At 31.9% G+C, this 15144-nt stretch overlaps 3 protein-coding genes and 1 long non-coding RNA gene across 9 annotated transcripts in view; 2 read left to right on the forward strand and 2 right to left on the reverse strand.

Annotated features, from left to right (window-relative positions):
• Nucleotides 1–15144, reverse strand: part of LOC105286029 (mannosyl-oligosaccharide alpha-1,2-mannosidase IA) — a 738960-nt gene that overhangs the window by 17990 nt on the left and 705826 nt on the right. The window lies entirely within an intron of this gene.
• Nucleotides 84–3941, forward strand: LOC105282128. 2 transcript variants are annotated; one of them, XM_026972983.1, is made up of 9 exons: nt 84–950; nt 1047–1166; nt 1261–1378; nt 1461–1722; nt 1793–1909; nt 2060–2150; nt 2587–2732; nt 3442–3571; nt 3687–3941. In XM_026972983.1, the coding sequence occupies exons 1-9, from the start codon at nt 750–752 to the stop codon at nt 3738–3740; spliced, it is 1239 nt and encodes a 412-aa protein (XP_026828784.1). In that variant the 5' UTR covers nt 84–749; the 3' UTR covers nt 3741–3941. The 2 variants fall into 2 exon arrangements, with proteins under 2 accessions (XP_026828784.1, XP_026828785.1); XM_026972984.1 differs by having other exon boundaries at nt 833–921.
• Nucleotides 3699–4863, reverse strand: LOC113562733. The gene is made up of 2 exons (XR_003407144.1): nt 4772–4863; nt 3699–4576 (listed from the first exon to the last, which is right to left on the reverse strand). It is a non-coding gene; the product is annotated as an uncharacterized LOC113562733 (long non-coding RNA).
• Nucleotides 4570–15050, forward strand: LOC105282130. 3 transcript variants are annotated; one of them, XM_026973029.1, is made up of 9 exons: nt 4570–5065; nt 5166–5285; nt 5377–5494; nt 5570–5831; nt 11971–12087; nt 12236–12326; nt 12763–12908; nt 14375–14504; nt 14614–15021. In XM_026973029.1, exons 1-9 carry the CDS (start codon nt 4922–4924, stop codon nt 14665–14667), a joined length of 1182 nt encoding a protein of 393 aa, XP_026828830.1. In that variant the 5' UTR covers nt 4570–4921; the 3' UTR covers nt 14668–15021. The 3 variants fall into 3 exon arrangements, with proteins under 3 accessions (XP_026828830.1, XP_026828829.1, XP_026828828.1); XM_026973028.1 differs by lacking the exons at nt 5166–5285; nt 5377–5494; nt 5570–5831 and adding exons at nt 11228–11347; nt 11442–11559; nt 11639–11900; XM_026973027.1 differs by lacking the exons at nt 4570–5065; nt 5166–5285; nt 5377–5494; nt 5570–5831 and adding exons at nt 9932–11131; nt 11228–11347; nt 11442–11559; nt 11639–11900 and having other exon boundaries at nt 14614–15050.

The raw sequence follows: 15144 nt of genomic DNA on the forward strand, positions 1-15144 counted from the left end.
CTTAATATGACAACCTTAATCATTTCATTGTAATTATGATATTACGATCAAGATTGTGTCTTACGCTAAGTTCACGCGTGAAGTGACACTCGAGCAGTGACACTATCCCGTGACTATACGCGAAGAATCTTTGCACGACTCTAGATTTAAAAAAAGTGTGATATCCGTACAAAACATACCTTTGCTTTGAAAACGTACAAGAAAGATGCCATGTGCTGCTTCTTTTTATGGAAAAAGTAGAAGATAACACCGTTCCAATCAAAGTGATGTCAACATCGGTAGATTGTTAAATACCTTCTGTCATAGCTTTGCAAAAAATACTGCTGCACAAAAGGTTTCAGTGGACAAAAATTTGTCGCTGCTGAACGAACAGTTTATTGAAAATCAGCTTCTTCTTCGACGTCTCAAAGTAGACTGATCTGTCAGCTAGAGGCTATATAGTCAAGTGCGCTTGCGCTTCTAATAATGTAAATATGAATGTGAAATATGATGTGTATTTTCCTCAACATGTTCTATTATGTAATTTACTTATTTCGCGATAAGTTTTTAATGTAACGTATAACGTATAACTCCTATATTTCGTGTATCTATAGTCTTATCAATTTTTCATCGCGAAATAAGAGAAAAGTATTAAATGATGGAGAATATTAAATTACATTCATCCTTTATTCATCCATTTTCAAGCAAATTGACTTAACCATAGCTTATAGACATATAAGAAATTTTATAAAAGTGAAGACATTTAGTACATGTCGGAAGATCTGTCAGCCTTTTCATTGACAAAGCTTCTCCATTCGCGGCACGACATGGTATTTGCAGGCACACGCTGTTTAAAGCTTCATCGAACTATGCTTATAAGTGTGGGATTATGGCCATATCAGAAACCATTCATCTGGCGAATACAATCAATTTTCTTCTTCAGTATGTACTGCTGTCATACAGTTTTTCAGGTATTTCTACTACCTGTTTCTTGTCCATATTATATGCTTTATATCATTAAATATTTTATTATCATCGATAAAATGTTGCTTTCATATTCTTTATAGGTTACGCCGTTCTTAACGACAACTTGTAACATGGATTGTATCCTAAAACGATGTTTTTATATTTGTATTACTTTCGTTTTTATTATGAATTACTCCTCACTCTTCTTCAATTCTGAAGCTGTGAGTATTATTTGAGGTTCAGCTTGTGTGAAATATATGAAATTTTTAAAAATTCTGCTTCTCGAATACTACAGATTGTGGGAATTGAAAATAGGTAAAACGAATGGTTGAACACATGCAGTTCGATTGGAAAATGTTTGAAAATAGTGACGCAATGAAAATATTTGAAGAATATCTCTTTGAATCTTATATTTTCACATTATCTCTGTGCAGTAAGTGATTCAGAAATTGGATTATAACGTTTTCTCATTTTAATTCAACTGTTCCTTAATTTTGTTGAATGTGTTTTTCCAGTTATTCTTTTACTATTTGCATCTTTTCTTATATCTACTCAATGTAGATTTATTATTCTTGATATTATCATACCGATGAATGAATCGCGACCACGTAAAGCTGAAGTAGATCTTGAACTTTTCGTCGATGAAGAACAATATTTTATTTTCTATATATTGGAGGAGGTATTAGGGTTGGGATTCGGATGTTGGTCTATGATTGCGATGGGAACGTTACTGACTACAGTAGCGAAACACTCATGTGCAACATATAAAATTGTTAGGTTAACAGATGCACTATTTTTCTTAATAATGGAGTTTATCAACTAGTAACATTATCTAAATTATTTTCAGTTGTTTAATTCAAGATACGGTGACTGTCCATACTCTACAACTTCCTGTTGTTCAAAGAATTCAATTTATGCATCGGAATATTTGTCTTTCAGTTCACCTTCATAGAAGAACATTTGAGTTAGGTTCCAAAATATATTAATATTTCTTTTCTATTGATAATATTAATCGGTAATGGTCACCCTAGCGAAAATAATTATAGCCAAATGTTTATGGCTGTAACAGTAATGAGATGTAAATTTACTAAATAGACATTTTGTGCGGTTAAAGGTTCTGCAATGATATGATACTTTTGTTTGAAATTTGGTTTTTCCCATTACTTTTAATCTGTGTATTGGCTTTAAGTTGCCTCCTATTTCGCGTAAGTAATAGGTGGTAATATAATATATTTCACCACTTATTTCATGTGTGTTTTGGTGTAGGATTACGAACAATCTTCACAACTTTTATAGAATAAGAATATGATTTGTACAAGAATAATTCTACATACTTAATGTAAGCAAACTGTATCAAAATGTCCCGTGTTGTACCTTCAATTCTTGTAGATCATGTTAATTATTATTACTGATATCCACTTGTTCATTGCTAAAATACTACCCAATAAAAAAGTTTTTATTTTTGAAAATTGTAAAAATCCTCAGTGGTCGGCGGCACTAGCACTGTATTTTTTATTGGTTAAAGCGTTTGTATTTGCAAAATACATCGTGCTTCTAATATTATATATAATTAGTTAGTTACATAACATATAATATTTGTTTATATAATATTAAATTACATTCACTATAAATTGTTTGTAGCTATACAATGCTATAATTCAGTTCGATGACATGTATGATATTTCACTATCCTGTGCATATTTGTTTTTCTTTTTTATATACATGCTAGTGGCAAATTTTCTTGCCCAGTCTTATACCGAACACAGTGTAGGATTATTAGAATCTACGTAAGTAACAGTATATGTACAAAAAAGTAATGTTGTGTATACAGGGTGTCTCAGAAAGAATGGGACAATGCTCGTGTGCAGATAGAGCGGACTGAACTGAGTCGAAAAGTCTTGTACCATTTTACAATTTTCGCAATAATTAACGAGTTATTAATTATTAAAAATTACTGTATTATTCCGGCCTACCGCCGAATGCAAGCGCGCGGCGAGATGCGACCGCCTAGCGATCGAGTGCCTAGCGATCGCAGTGGCAATGGCTAGGCAGGCCACTTGTAATAAACAACACCCCGCGCGCCTAGCAACCTCGATCGCTAGGCGGTCGCATCTCGCCGCGCGCTTGCATTCGGCGGTAGGCCGGACTAATACAGCGATTTTTAATACTTAATAACTCGTTAACTATTGCGAAAATTGCAAAATGTATATGACATGTACATGTATATATGTATATATTTTATGATAACTGTTGTATTAGATAGTTTGTTTCTGATATTGTTTGCACTAATATCTTGATTAGGGCAAATATAAATAATGATATATATAATATTTGTTATTAATTTCATATTAATGTAATGAACTATACTATATACTCTTCACACGTATCTATGCGTGATTTGGCATAATTAGCGATTATATTTGCTCAGTTAACATACACATGTGTCTTATAAATTTGACCTAGAAAGTATTAATGCATTGTTTGTTTACTCTTTAGATATGATACTCTTTGGTATGTAGCGCCATTACCTATTCAGAAATTGTTCTTGATTATGCAAAAATCTATAAAGAGTCATAAAGTAGTAGTGGGTGGTCTTTTCGTTGCTTCAATAGAAGGATTTTCTACGGTAATAAGTGTTATGTAGAGTAATCGAAGTAATAACTTGGATAAATTTAATAATTGAAGATTGCTGAAAAACATTTAATAAGTACTATCTATACAGGGATGAATTCTTGTTTCAGCTTGTGACATCAGCTGTATCATATTTTACTGTTATGCACGCCATGCGTTTATGAGTATGAGATGACAAAGAAATAACAATGAAGATATAGTTATTCAGAGGAACGCTTATATGCATTATAATTGTCCTCACAAAGATAAGTGATGAAAGAAAGAAAGAAACTGCCTATGTTATATGTATCAGACAGAAATTGGCACATGTCGATTATTTTAGGCAAGATATTACTTAAATTTGATAGTATAGATTTTATATTATTTTAGGTATTTGTTTTATTTAAGGGAATCCTATTAGTTGCTAATTTAATATATCATACTTTAGAAAATATTCATTATTAAATTTAATGTTGTAATTCTGTATTGTATTTAAATATGTAATTTGGGATAAAATATTAATGTACTGTTTAATTACTGGACTTAGTATGATAATCTCAACTATGTAATTGTAAGTATGATATACGGGCAAGAGAGACATGATTGTGTCTTCCGCTAACATTACGCGTGTGGTGACGAAAGAGCAGTGACACTGCTCCGCGTCTATATACGAAGAATCTTTGCACGACTCTACATAAAAATGTACAAGAAATAATCCGTGTGTATCCGTAAAAAACAGACCTGTTCTTTAAAAACGTACAAGAAAGATGCCATGTGCTGTTTCATTTTATGGAAAAAGTAGAGGAAAACACCGTTCCAATCAAAGTGATGTCAAAACATCGGTAGATTGTTAAATACCTTCTGTCATAGCTTTGCAAAAAATACTGCTGCACAAAAGGTTTCAGTGGAAAAAAATTTGTCGCTGCTGAACGAACAATTTATTGAACATCAGCTTCTTCTTCGACGTCTCAAAGTAGACTGATCTGTCAGCTGGAGGCGATAGTCAAGTGCGCTTGCGCTTCTATAAATTTAAATATGAATGTGAAATATGATGTGTATTTCTCTTATCATGTTCTATTATACAATTCAGGTATTTCGCGATAAGTTTTTAATGTAACCTATAACAATACTCCTATATTTCGTGTATCTATAGTCTTATCAATTTTTCATCGCGTAATAAGAGAAAATTATTAAATGATGGAGATTACTAAATTACCTTCATCCTTTATTCATCCATTATCAAGCAAATTGACTTAACCATAGCTTATAGACGTATAAGAAATTTTATAAAAATGAAGACGGTCAGTACTTTTCGGAAGATCTGTCAGCCTTTTCATTGACAAAGCTTCTCCATTCGCGGCGCGACATGGTATTTGCAGGCACACGCTGTTTAAAGCTTCATCGAACTATGCTTATAAGTGTGGGATTATGGCCGTATCAGAAACCATTCATCTGGCGAATACAATCAATTTTCTTCTTCAGTATGTACTGCTGTCATATAGTTTTTCAGGTATTTCTACAACCTGTTTCTTGTCCATATTATATGCTTTATATCATTAAATATGTTATTATCATCGTTAGAATGTTGCTTTTATTTATATTTTTCATAGCTTACGCCGTTCTTGACGACAACTTGTAATATGGATTGTATCCTAAAAAGATGTTTTCATATTTGTATTACTTTTCTTTTTATTATGACTTACTACTCACTCTACTTCAATTCTGAAGCTGTGAGTGTTATAAGTTCAGCTTTTGTGAATTATATGAAATTTTCAAAAATGCTGCTCCTCGAATACTACAGATTATGGGAATTGAAAATAGGTAAAACGAATGGTTGAACATATGCAGTTCGACTGGAAAATGTTTGAAAATACTGACGCAATGAAAATATTTGAAGATTATCTCTTTGAATCTTATATTTTCACATTATCTCTGTGCAGTAAGTGAATCAGAAATTAAAGTATGTTTTATCATTTTAATTCAACTGCCCCTTAATTTCATTGTGTTTTTCTAGTTTTTCTGTTAATACTTGCATCTTTTTGTATAACTATTGAATATAGACCTATCATTCTTGATGTTATCATACCGATGAATGAATCGCGACCACGAAGAGTTGAAATGGATCTTGAACTTTTCATCAATAAAGAACAATATTGTTTTTTCTATATAGTGGAGGAGGTGTTAGGATTGGGAGTCGGATGTTGGTCAACGATTGTGGCTGGAACGTTACTGACTACAGTAGCGAAACACTCATGTGCAACATATAAAATTGTTAGGTTAACAGATGCACTATTTTTCTTAATAATGGAGTTTATCAACTAGTAACATTATCTAAATTGTTTTCAGTTGTTTAATTCGAGACACGGTGACTGTCCATACTCTACAACTTCCTAATGTTCAAAGAATCCAGTTTATGTATCGGAATATTCGTCTTTCAGTTCACATTCATAGAAGAACATTTGAGTTAGTTTCCAAAATATGTTAATATGTTTTCTATTAATTATATTAATCGGTAATATTTATCCTAGCGTAAATAAGTATAGCCAAATGTTTATAGCTGTAACAGTAATGAGATGTAACTTTACTAAATAGACATTTTTTGGGTTAAAGGTTCTGTAATGACATGATACTTTTGTTTGAAATGTGGTTTTTCCCATTACTTTTAATTGGTGTATTGGCTTTAAGTTGCCTTCTATTTCGCGTAAGTAGTAAGTAGTTGGTAATATAATACATTCCACCACTTATTTCATGTGTGTTTTGACTTAAGATTACGAACAATCTTCAAAACTTTTATAGAATAAGAATATGATTTGTACAAGAAGAATTCTACATACTTAATGTAAGCAAACTGTATCAAAATGTCCCGTGTTTTACCTTCAATTCTTGTATATCATGTTAATTATTATTACTGATATCCACTTGTTCATTTTGCTAAAATACCACCTAATGAAAAAGTTATTTTTTCTGATAATTGTAAAAATCCTCATTGGTCGGCGATACTGGCACTGTATTTTTTATTTGTTAAAGCTTTTGTAAGTGCAAAATACGTTGTGTTTCTGATATTATATATAGGGGAAACCAAGGCGAAGTCGTCACTGTTTTTTCGGTGCCAATTGTTTACAACAAAATAAATAATTTCGTGAAATGTGGTATACCGTTTTACAAAGTGGACTCTGCTAAAAATGTATATGAGCAGTCATCGTCTACGTCGCTTTGTTCAACCGGTATAGAGTAAAAACGACAAAGGTGCAAAAATTGAAATTTCAAAATTGACGGGGCGGAGTCGTCACTTCATTCTCGGACTGCATTTTAAATTAAAACATATAATTCCGATCAAGAAGAATGATAGGATACATTTTATTACTTATTATGTAATAGAAAAATATAAACATTTAATTATCGGAGTCCGGCCACTGCTGATTTCGATTGTTGCTCACTGCTGCGGTTCTAAATTTCCGTGTGTCACTATAACAAGACATGGAAGAAGTCGTGGGATTGAATTCGTTTCCGTGCACTGCCGGCTGTGGCATGCGTTTCTAGCGTATCATATAAGTTCAGCTATCTCTTATCTCGTTCCGTCGTCCCGGTGGCTTGGTGACGACTTCGTCCTAGACACAAATTTCAAGTTTGGTCGCTCATGAAATATTAGAAATCAACGAAAATGAAAAACACTTTTCTGGATTCGTGTTCAGCATACATACTCTTTAGAATCACCTTACCACGAGATTTGGAGAGAAAATAATATTTAAAATATTAAAAATTTTTGACACACAAAACATTTCACTTTTGACGTCCAAAACCATGTTTATCGTAATGAAAATCACAATATGACACATAACTTCACTAAACTTCGTTGGTCACGTGGGCCACCATACATGGCGTTTACAATATTAATGGCGAGTTCACGCAACGTACAGATTTCGAGATAAGAGTAGTGACGAATCCGCTACGGTGACGACTTCGCCCCGATCTCCTCTAATTAGTTACATAACATATAATATTAGTTTATATAATATTTAATTACATTCACTATAAATTTTTTGTAGCTATACAATGCTATAATTCAGTTCGATGACGTGTATGATATTTCACTATCCTGTGCATATTTGATATTTTTGTTTATATACATGCTAGTGGCAAATTTTCTTGCCCAGTCTTATACCGAACACAGTGTAGGATTATTAGAATCTACGTAAGTAACAGTATATGTACAAAAAAGTAATGTTGTGTATATATATACTCGTATATGTCATGAACATGTATATTATATGTATATATTTTATGATAACTGTTGTATTAGATAGTTTGTTTCTGATACTGTTTGCACTAAGACTTGATTAGGGCAAATATAAATAATAATATTAAAAATGCTTTATTTATACGCCAGTACTTATAGATCAAGTAGATAAATAAAATAATTTAAATCGACAAAGCTGGCAATAATGTTGTTTATTTGACTACGTTTCGACCATACGGTTTGTGGTCCTTCTCAAGTCAACAAAACCATAACTACAATAATAAATTGAAAATAAAATATAAACAATAAAAAATATAAAATAAAATAACTGCAATAAAAATGAGAGGTAAACGTACTTACAAAAATAATAAATCACGCATAAATCTACCAGTCGGCTATCTGAGGGAGCGAGACGTGTTACAAGGCACGTCTAAATTGCACGAGTAGCAACGATAAAATAACAAGTACGGCAACAGAAAACAGATTTGGTAAACACTTATGAAGGACAAGTCAAAATGATCACATAAGACATACACAGTGTTCAAATTCTCCGTATCAGTCTGCAAGTTAATAGTATTGTCAAAAGATTTAATAAAAAACATTTCCGCGATTTGTCTTTTTCGCCAATGTTTTTCTCTGTGCAACACCCTTGGGTTCAGCCAATCAAAGTCATGATCATAAGCGAATCGATGGTCTGTCACTACTGAATGATATTTGGAAGAACTATTAATGTTCCTCCTATGTTCATTAACTCTAGTCTCAAGACTTCTCTTGGTCTGTCCAATGTATGATGCGTCACAATCTTTACAATTAATACGGTACACAAGATTCGTTTGAAACTCTTTTTAAGATCCAACCTATCCTTACCCCTGCGTATAAGACAATCGAGTTTTTTCGGTACGCTAAGCGCAACATCAAGATTGTTCTCACGCAAAATACAACTGATCACGTCACTGTACATCTCACAATAAGGCAACGTAATATGTTGCTTTTTCTTATCATTACTGGACGTTGTTTCTGCTAAGTCATTATTGTTACGCATCTTTAGTTTTCTAACACGCTGTTTAATCACTGTTCTGATTAACGCAATTGGAAAACAATTATTCAGTAAGACGTCCTCAACTATCTTGATATTTGTTTCGTGAAAACGGCTATCAGACAATAAAATCGCTTGATCTACTAAGTTTACAATAGTATTGAGTTTATATTTGCGAAGGTGGTTCGAGAAAAAATTAATACACCTATCAGAAAATGTTGGCTTTCGATACCAATTCGTCAAGAGTAACCCAACTCTGTGTACAGCTGTGTTTAAAAAACTTAATCATGTCGATTTAAATTATTTTATTTATCTACTTGATAAATAATAATATAATATTTGTTATTAATTTCATAATAATGTAATGAACTACAGTATGTACTCTTCACGCTATGTATCTATGCGTGATTTGGCATAAGCAGCGATTATATTTGCTCACAAGTTAACATCTCATACGTATGTCTTAAAAAGTTGACCTTGAGTAAAACTATTAATGCAGTGTTTGTTTAACTATAGGTATAATACTCTTTGGTATGTAGCGCCATTACCTATTCAGAAATTGTTCTTGATTATGCAAAAATCTATAAAGAGTCATAAAGTAGTAGTGGGTGGTCTTTTCGTTGCTTCAATAGAAGGATTTTCTACGGTAATAAATGTTATGTAGAGTAATAACTTAGATACATTTAATAATTGAAGACACGTGCTGAGAAACATTTAATAATTACTGTCTACAAAGGGACGAATTCTTGTTTCAGCTTGTGACTTCAGCTGTATCATATTTTACTGTTATGCACGCCATGCGTTCATGAGATGACGCAGAAATAACGATGAGGATAATGTTATTCAGAGGAACGCTTATTTGCATTATAATTGTTCTTACAAAGATAAGTGATGAAAGAAAGAAAGAAACTACCTATGTTATATATGTATGTCAGACATCAGAAATTGGCACATGTCGATTATTTTGGACAAGATATTATTTAAATTCGATAGTATAGATTTTATATTATTTTAGGTATCTGTTTTATTTTAGGGAATATTAGTTACTAATTTAATATATCATAAATTACAAAAAGAAAAACAAACGTTTTATTTATCTGACCATATATTGGCAATAAATTTATAATAATGGCCAATATATGGTCAGATAAATAAAACGTTTGTTTTTATTTTCGTAATTTACGAATATCTATTGGCGAAGAAAAAGAGTATTGTACGAGTTTAATATATCATACTTTATATAATATTCATTATTAAATTTAATGTTGTAATTCTGCATTATATTTAAGTATGTAATTTGGGATAAAATATTAATGTACTGTTTAATTACTGGACTTAATATGATAATCTCAACTATGTAATTGTAAATATGATATACGGGCAAGAGAGACATGACTGTGTCTTCCGCTAACATTACGCGTGTGGTGACGATAGAGCAGTGACACTGCTCCGCGTCTATATGCGAAGAATCTTTGCACGACTCTACATACAAATGTACAAGAAACAATCCGTGTGATATCCGTAAAAAACATACCTGTTCTTTGAAAACAAACAAGAAAGATGCCATATGCTGTTTCATTTTATGGAAAAAGTGGAAGATAACACCGTTCCAATCAAAGTGATATCAAAACATCGTTAGATTGTTACATACTTTCTGTCATAGATTTGCAAAAAATACTGCTGCACAAAAGGTTTCAGTGGAAAAAAATTTGTCGCTGCTGAACGAACAATTTATTGAACATCAGCTTCTTCTTCGACGTCTCAAAGTAGACTGATCTGTCAGCTGGAGGCGATAGTCAAGTGCGCTTGCGCGTCTATAAATTTAGATATGAATGTAAAATATGATGTGTATTTCTCTTATCATGTTCTATTATGCAATTCACTTATTTCGCGATAAGTTTTTAATGTAACCTATAACAATACTCCTATATTTCGTGTATCTATAGTCTTATCAATGTTTCATCGCGTAATAAGAGAAAATTAATAAATGATGGAGATTACTAAATTACATTCATCATTTATTCATCCATTATCAAGCAAATTGACTTAACCATAGCTTATAGACGTATAAGAAATTTTATAAAAATGAAGACGGTCAGTACTTTTCGGAAGATCTGTCAGCCTTTTCATTGACAAAGCTTCTCCATTCGCGGCGCGACATGGTATTTGCAGGCACACGCTGTTTAAAGCTTCATCGAACTATGCTTATAAGTGTGGGATTATGGCCGTATCAGAAACCATTCATCTGGCGAATACAATCAATTTTCTTCTTCAGCATGTACTGCAGTCATACATTTTTTCAGGTATTTCTACTACCTGTTTCCTGTCTATATTATATGCTTTATATCATTAAATATTTTATTATCATCGTTAAAATGTTGCTTGCATATTCTTTATAGGTTACGCCGTTCTTAACGACAACTTGTAACATGGATTGTATCCTAAAAAGATGTTGTTATATTTGTATTACTATCGTTTTTATTATGAATTACTACTCACTCTACTTCAATTCTGAAGCTGTGAGTATTATTTGAAGTTCTGCTTTTGTGAATTATATGAAATTTTCAAAAATTCTGCTACTCGAATACTACAGATTGTGGGAATTGAAAATAGGTAAAACGAATGGTTGAACATATGCAGTTCGACTGGAAAATGTTTGAAAATACTGACGCAATGAAAATATTTGAAGAATATCTCTTTGAATCTTATATTTTCACATTATCTCTGTGCAGTAAGTGAATCAGAAAGTAAAGTATAATTTATCATTTTAATTCAACTGCCCCTTACGTTTGTTATATGTGTTTTTTCAGTTAGTTTTGTAATACTTGGGTCTTTTCTTATACCTACTGAATGTAGATCTATTATTCTTGATGTTATCATACCGATGAATGAATCGCGACCACGTAAAGCTGAAAGAGATCTTGAACTTTTCGTCGATGAACAACAATATTTTTTTTTCTATTTATTGGAGGAGATACTAGGGTTGGGAGTGGGATGTTGGTCGATGTTTGCGGTTGCAACGTTACTGACTACAGTAGCGAAACACTCATGTGCAACATATAAAATTGTTAGGTTAACAGATGCAATATTTTTCTTAATAATGGAGTTTATCAACTAGTAACATTATCTAAATTGTTTTCAGTTGTTTAATTCAAGATACGGTGACTGTCCATACTCTTCAATTTCCTGTTGTTCAAAGAATCCAAGTTATGTATCGGAATATTTGTTTTTCAGTTCACTTTCATAGAAGAACATATGAGTTAGTTTCCAAAATATGTTAATATGTTTTCTATTGATTATATTAATCGGTAATATTTATCCTAGCGTAAATAAGTATAGCCAAATGTTTATAGCTGTAACAGTAATGAGATGTAACTTTACTAAATAGACATTTTGTGCGGTTAAAGGTTCTGCAATGACATGATACTTTTGTTTGAAATGTGGTTTTTCCCATTACTTTTAATTGGAGTATTGGGTTTAAGTTGCCTCCTATTTCGCGTAAGTAGTAGTTGGTAATATAATACATTCCACCACTTATTTCATGTATGTTTTAGTTTAGGAGTACGAACAATCTTCAAAACGTTTATAGAATAAGAATATGATTTGTACAAAAATCAATTCTACATACTTAATGTAAGCAAACTGTATCAAAATGTCCCGTGTTGTACCTTCAATTCTTGTAGATCATGTTAATTATTATTACTGATATCCACTTGGTCATTGCTAAAATACTACCTAATAAAAAAGTTATTTTTTCTGAAAATTGTAAAAATCCTCATTGGTAGGCGACACTGGCACTGTATTTTTTAGTTGTTAAAGCGTTTGTATGTGCAAAATACGTTGTGCTTCTGATATTATATATCAGTAGTTAATTACATAACATATAATATTTGTTATATAATATTTAATTACATTCACTATAAATTTTTTGTAGCTATACTATGTTATAATTAAATTCGATGACTTGTATGATATTTTACTATCCTGTGTATATGTGTTTTCTTTTTTTATATACATGCTTGTGGGAAATGTTCTTGCACAGTCTTATACCGAACACAGTGTGGAATTATTAGAATCTACGTAAGTAACAGTATATGTGCAAAAAGTAATGTTGTATATACATATATATATATATATATTTTGTGTGTGTGTGTGTTTCTATGTATATGTATACAGGGTGTCCCGGGTTTTAACCGACAAACTGCGGGAGCATATTCTACTAGTGGAAATAAGAAAAAATTCTTATATCGAGTTTGCTTAGAAATGCTTTATTACAAAGTTATAAACCAATATTCAAAAGAAATATGAGATAAGTAACAACGGATTTTTTCACAAAAAGAAAAATTATCTACGCAATGATTTAGTGACGCATTTCAAAATGTTGTCCTTGCACATCGATACAAGCTAGACATCGACGTAGTACAGAATTTGTTACAGTACGACATTCCTGAAAATTTTGTTGCATCTCAGTAACTGAATTAGTAATTCGTTGCTTTAAATCTTCAAGCGAGATTACTTCTGTACTGTAAACTTTATTTTTTAAAGTTCTCCATAAATAAAAATCAAGAGGCGTTAAATCGGGCGATCTTGGAGGCCAGAAAACCGGTCCTCCTCGACCAATCCACCTATGAGCATAATGTTCATCTAACCAGTTTCTAACTTGTCTAGCATAGTGCGATGGACAACCGTCTAACTGTATCCAGCTGTTTTGGCGAAAATTTAAGATTCTTTCCGAGCGTCGTCGGTGTCTTAGAGCTGAACGAACATCATCATATTCATTCATAGGTCGAAATGAACCCAAATTACGTAATTGCAAATGGGTATTACTAAACACAGAACTATCTGGTACTCTCCTGTTAGGAAATCTACGTTGATACTCTCGTACGGCAGCTCGTGCATTTCCGTCACAGAATCCGTACACGAAATGAATATCAGTGTATTCCTCATTTGAAAACACTTTTGGCATTCTGATAGTAATTGCTAGTTCACACGACAATTGAAATCTAACAGCTACTGTTTTGAAAGTAACAATCATACTGAATCGTTTCAACATAGTGAACATGAATACATATGAATACACATAACATAAACATCTTCGACCTTCCAAATTCTACACTATGTTCCGTTATTACTTATCTCATATTTCTTTTCAATATTGGTTTATAACTTTGTAATAAAGCATTTCTAAGCAAACTCGATATAAGAATTTTTTCTTACTTCTACTAGTAGAATATGCTCCCGCAGTTTGTCGGTTAAAACCCGGGACACCCTGTATATGTATGATATAACTGTTGTATTAGATAGTTTGTTTCTGATACTGCTTGCACTAATACTTGATTAGGGCAAATATAAATAATAATATACATAATATTTATTATTAATTTCATAATAATGTAGGGAACTGTAGTATGTATTCGTCATATATAATCTATGCATATATTTGGCATAAGCAAAGATTATATTTCCTGAGTTAACATATCATACGCATGTATATTAAAAAGTTGACCTTGATTAAAACTATTAATGCAGTGTTTGTTTAACTATAGGTATAATACTCTTTGGTATGTAGCGCCATTACCTATTCAGAAATTGTTCTTGATTATGCAAAAATCTATAAAAAGTCATAAAGTAGTAGTGGGTGGTCTTTTCGTTGCTTCAATAGAAGGATTTTCTACGGTAATAAATGTTATGTAGAGTAATAACTGAGATAAATTTAATAATTGAAGACACGTGCTGAGAAACATTTAATAATTACTGTCTATACAGGGACAAATTCTTATTTCAGCTTGTGACTTCAGCTATATCATATTTTACCGTTATGCACGCCATGCGTTCATGAGTATGAGATGACGAAGAAATAACGATAAAGATAATGTTATTCAGAGGAACGCTGATATGCATTATAATTGTTCTTACAAAGATAAGTGGTGAAAGAAAGAAAGAAACTACCTATGTTATATGTATGTCAGACGTCAGAAATTGGCACGTGTCGATTATTTTGGACAAAATATTTAAATTTGATAGTATAGATTTTATAGTATTTTAGGTATCTGTTTTATTTTAGGGAATAGTAGTTGCCAATTTAATATATCATATTTTAGAAAATATTCATTATTAAATTTAATGTTGTAATTCTGTATTGTAGTTAAGTATGTAATTTGGGATAAAATATTAATGTACTGTTTAATTACTGGACTTAATATGATAATCTCAACTATGTAATTGTAAGTATGATATACGAGCAAGAGAGACATGATTGTGTCTTCCGCTAACATTACGCGTGTGGTGACGATAGAGCAGTGACACTGCTCTGCGT

This window comes from Ooceraea biroi, chromosome 10, assembly GCF_003672135.1.
Source record: "Ooceraea biroi isolate clonal line C1 chromosome 10, Obir_v5.4, whole genome shotgun sequence".
In the NCBI taxonomy this organism is placed as follows: domain Eukaryota; kingdom Metazoa; phylum Arthropoda; class Insecta; order Hymenoptera; family Formicidae; genus Ooceraea; species Ooceraea biroi.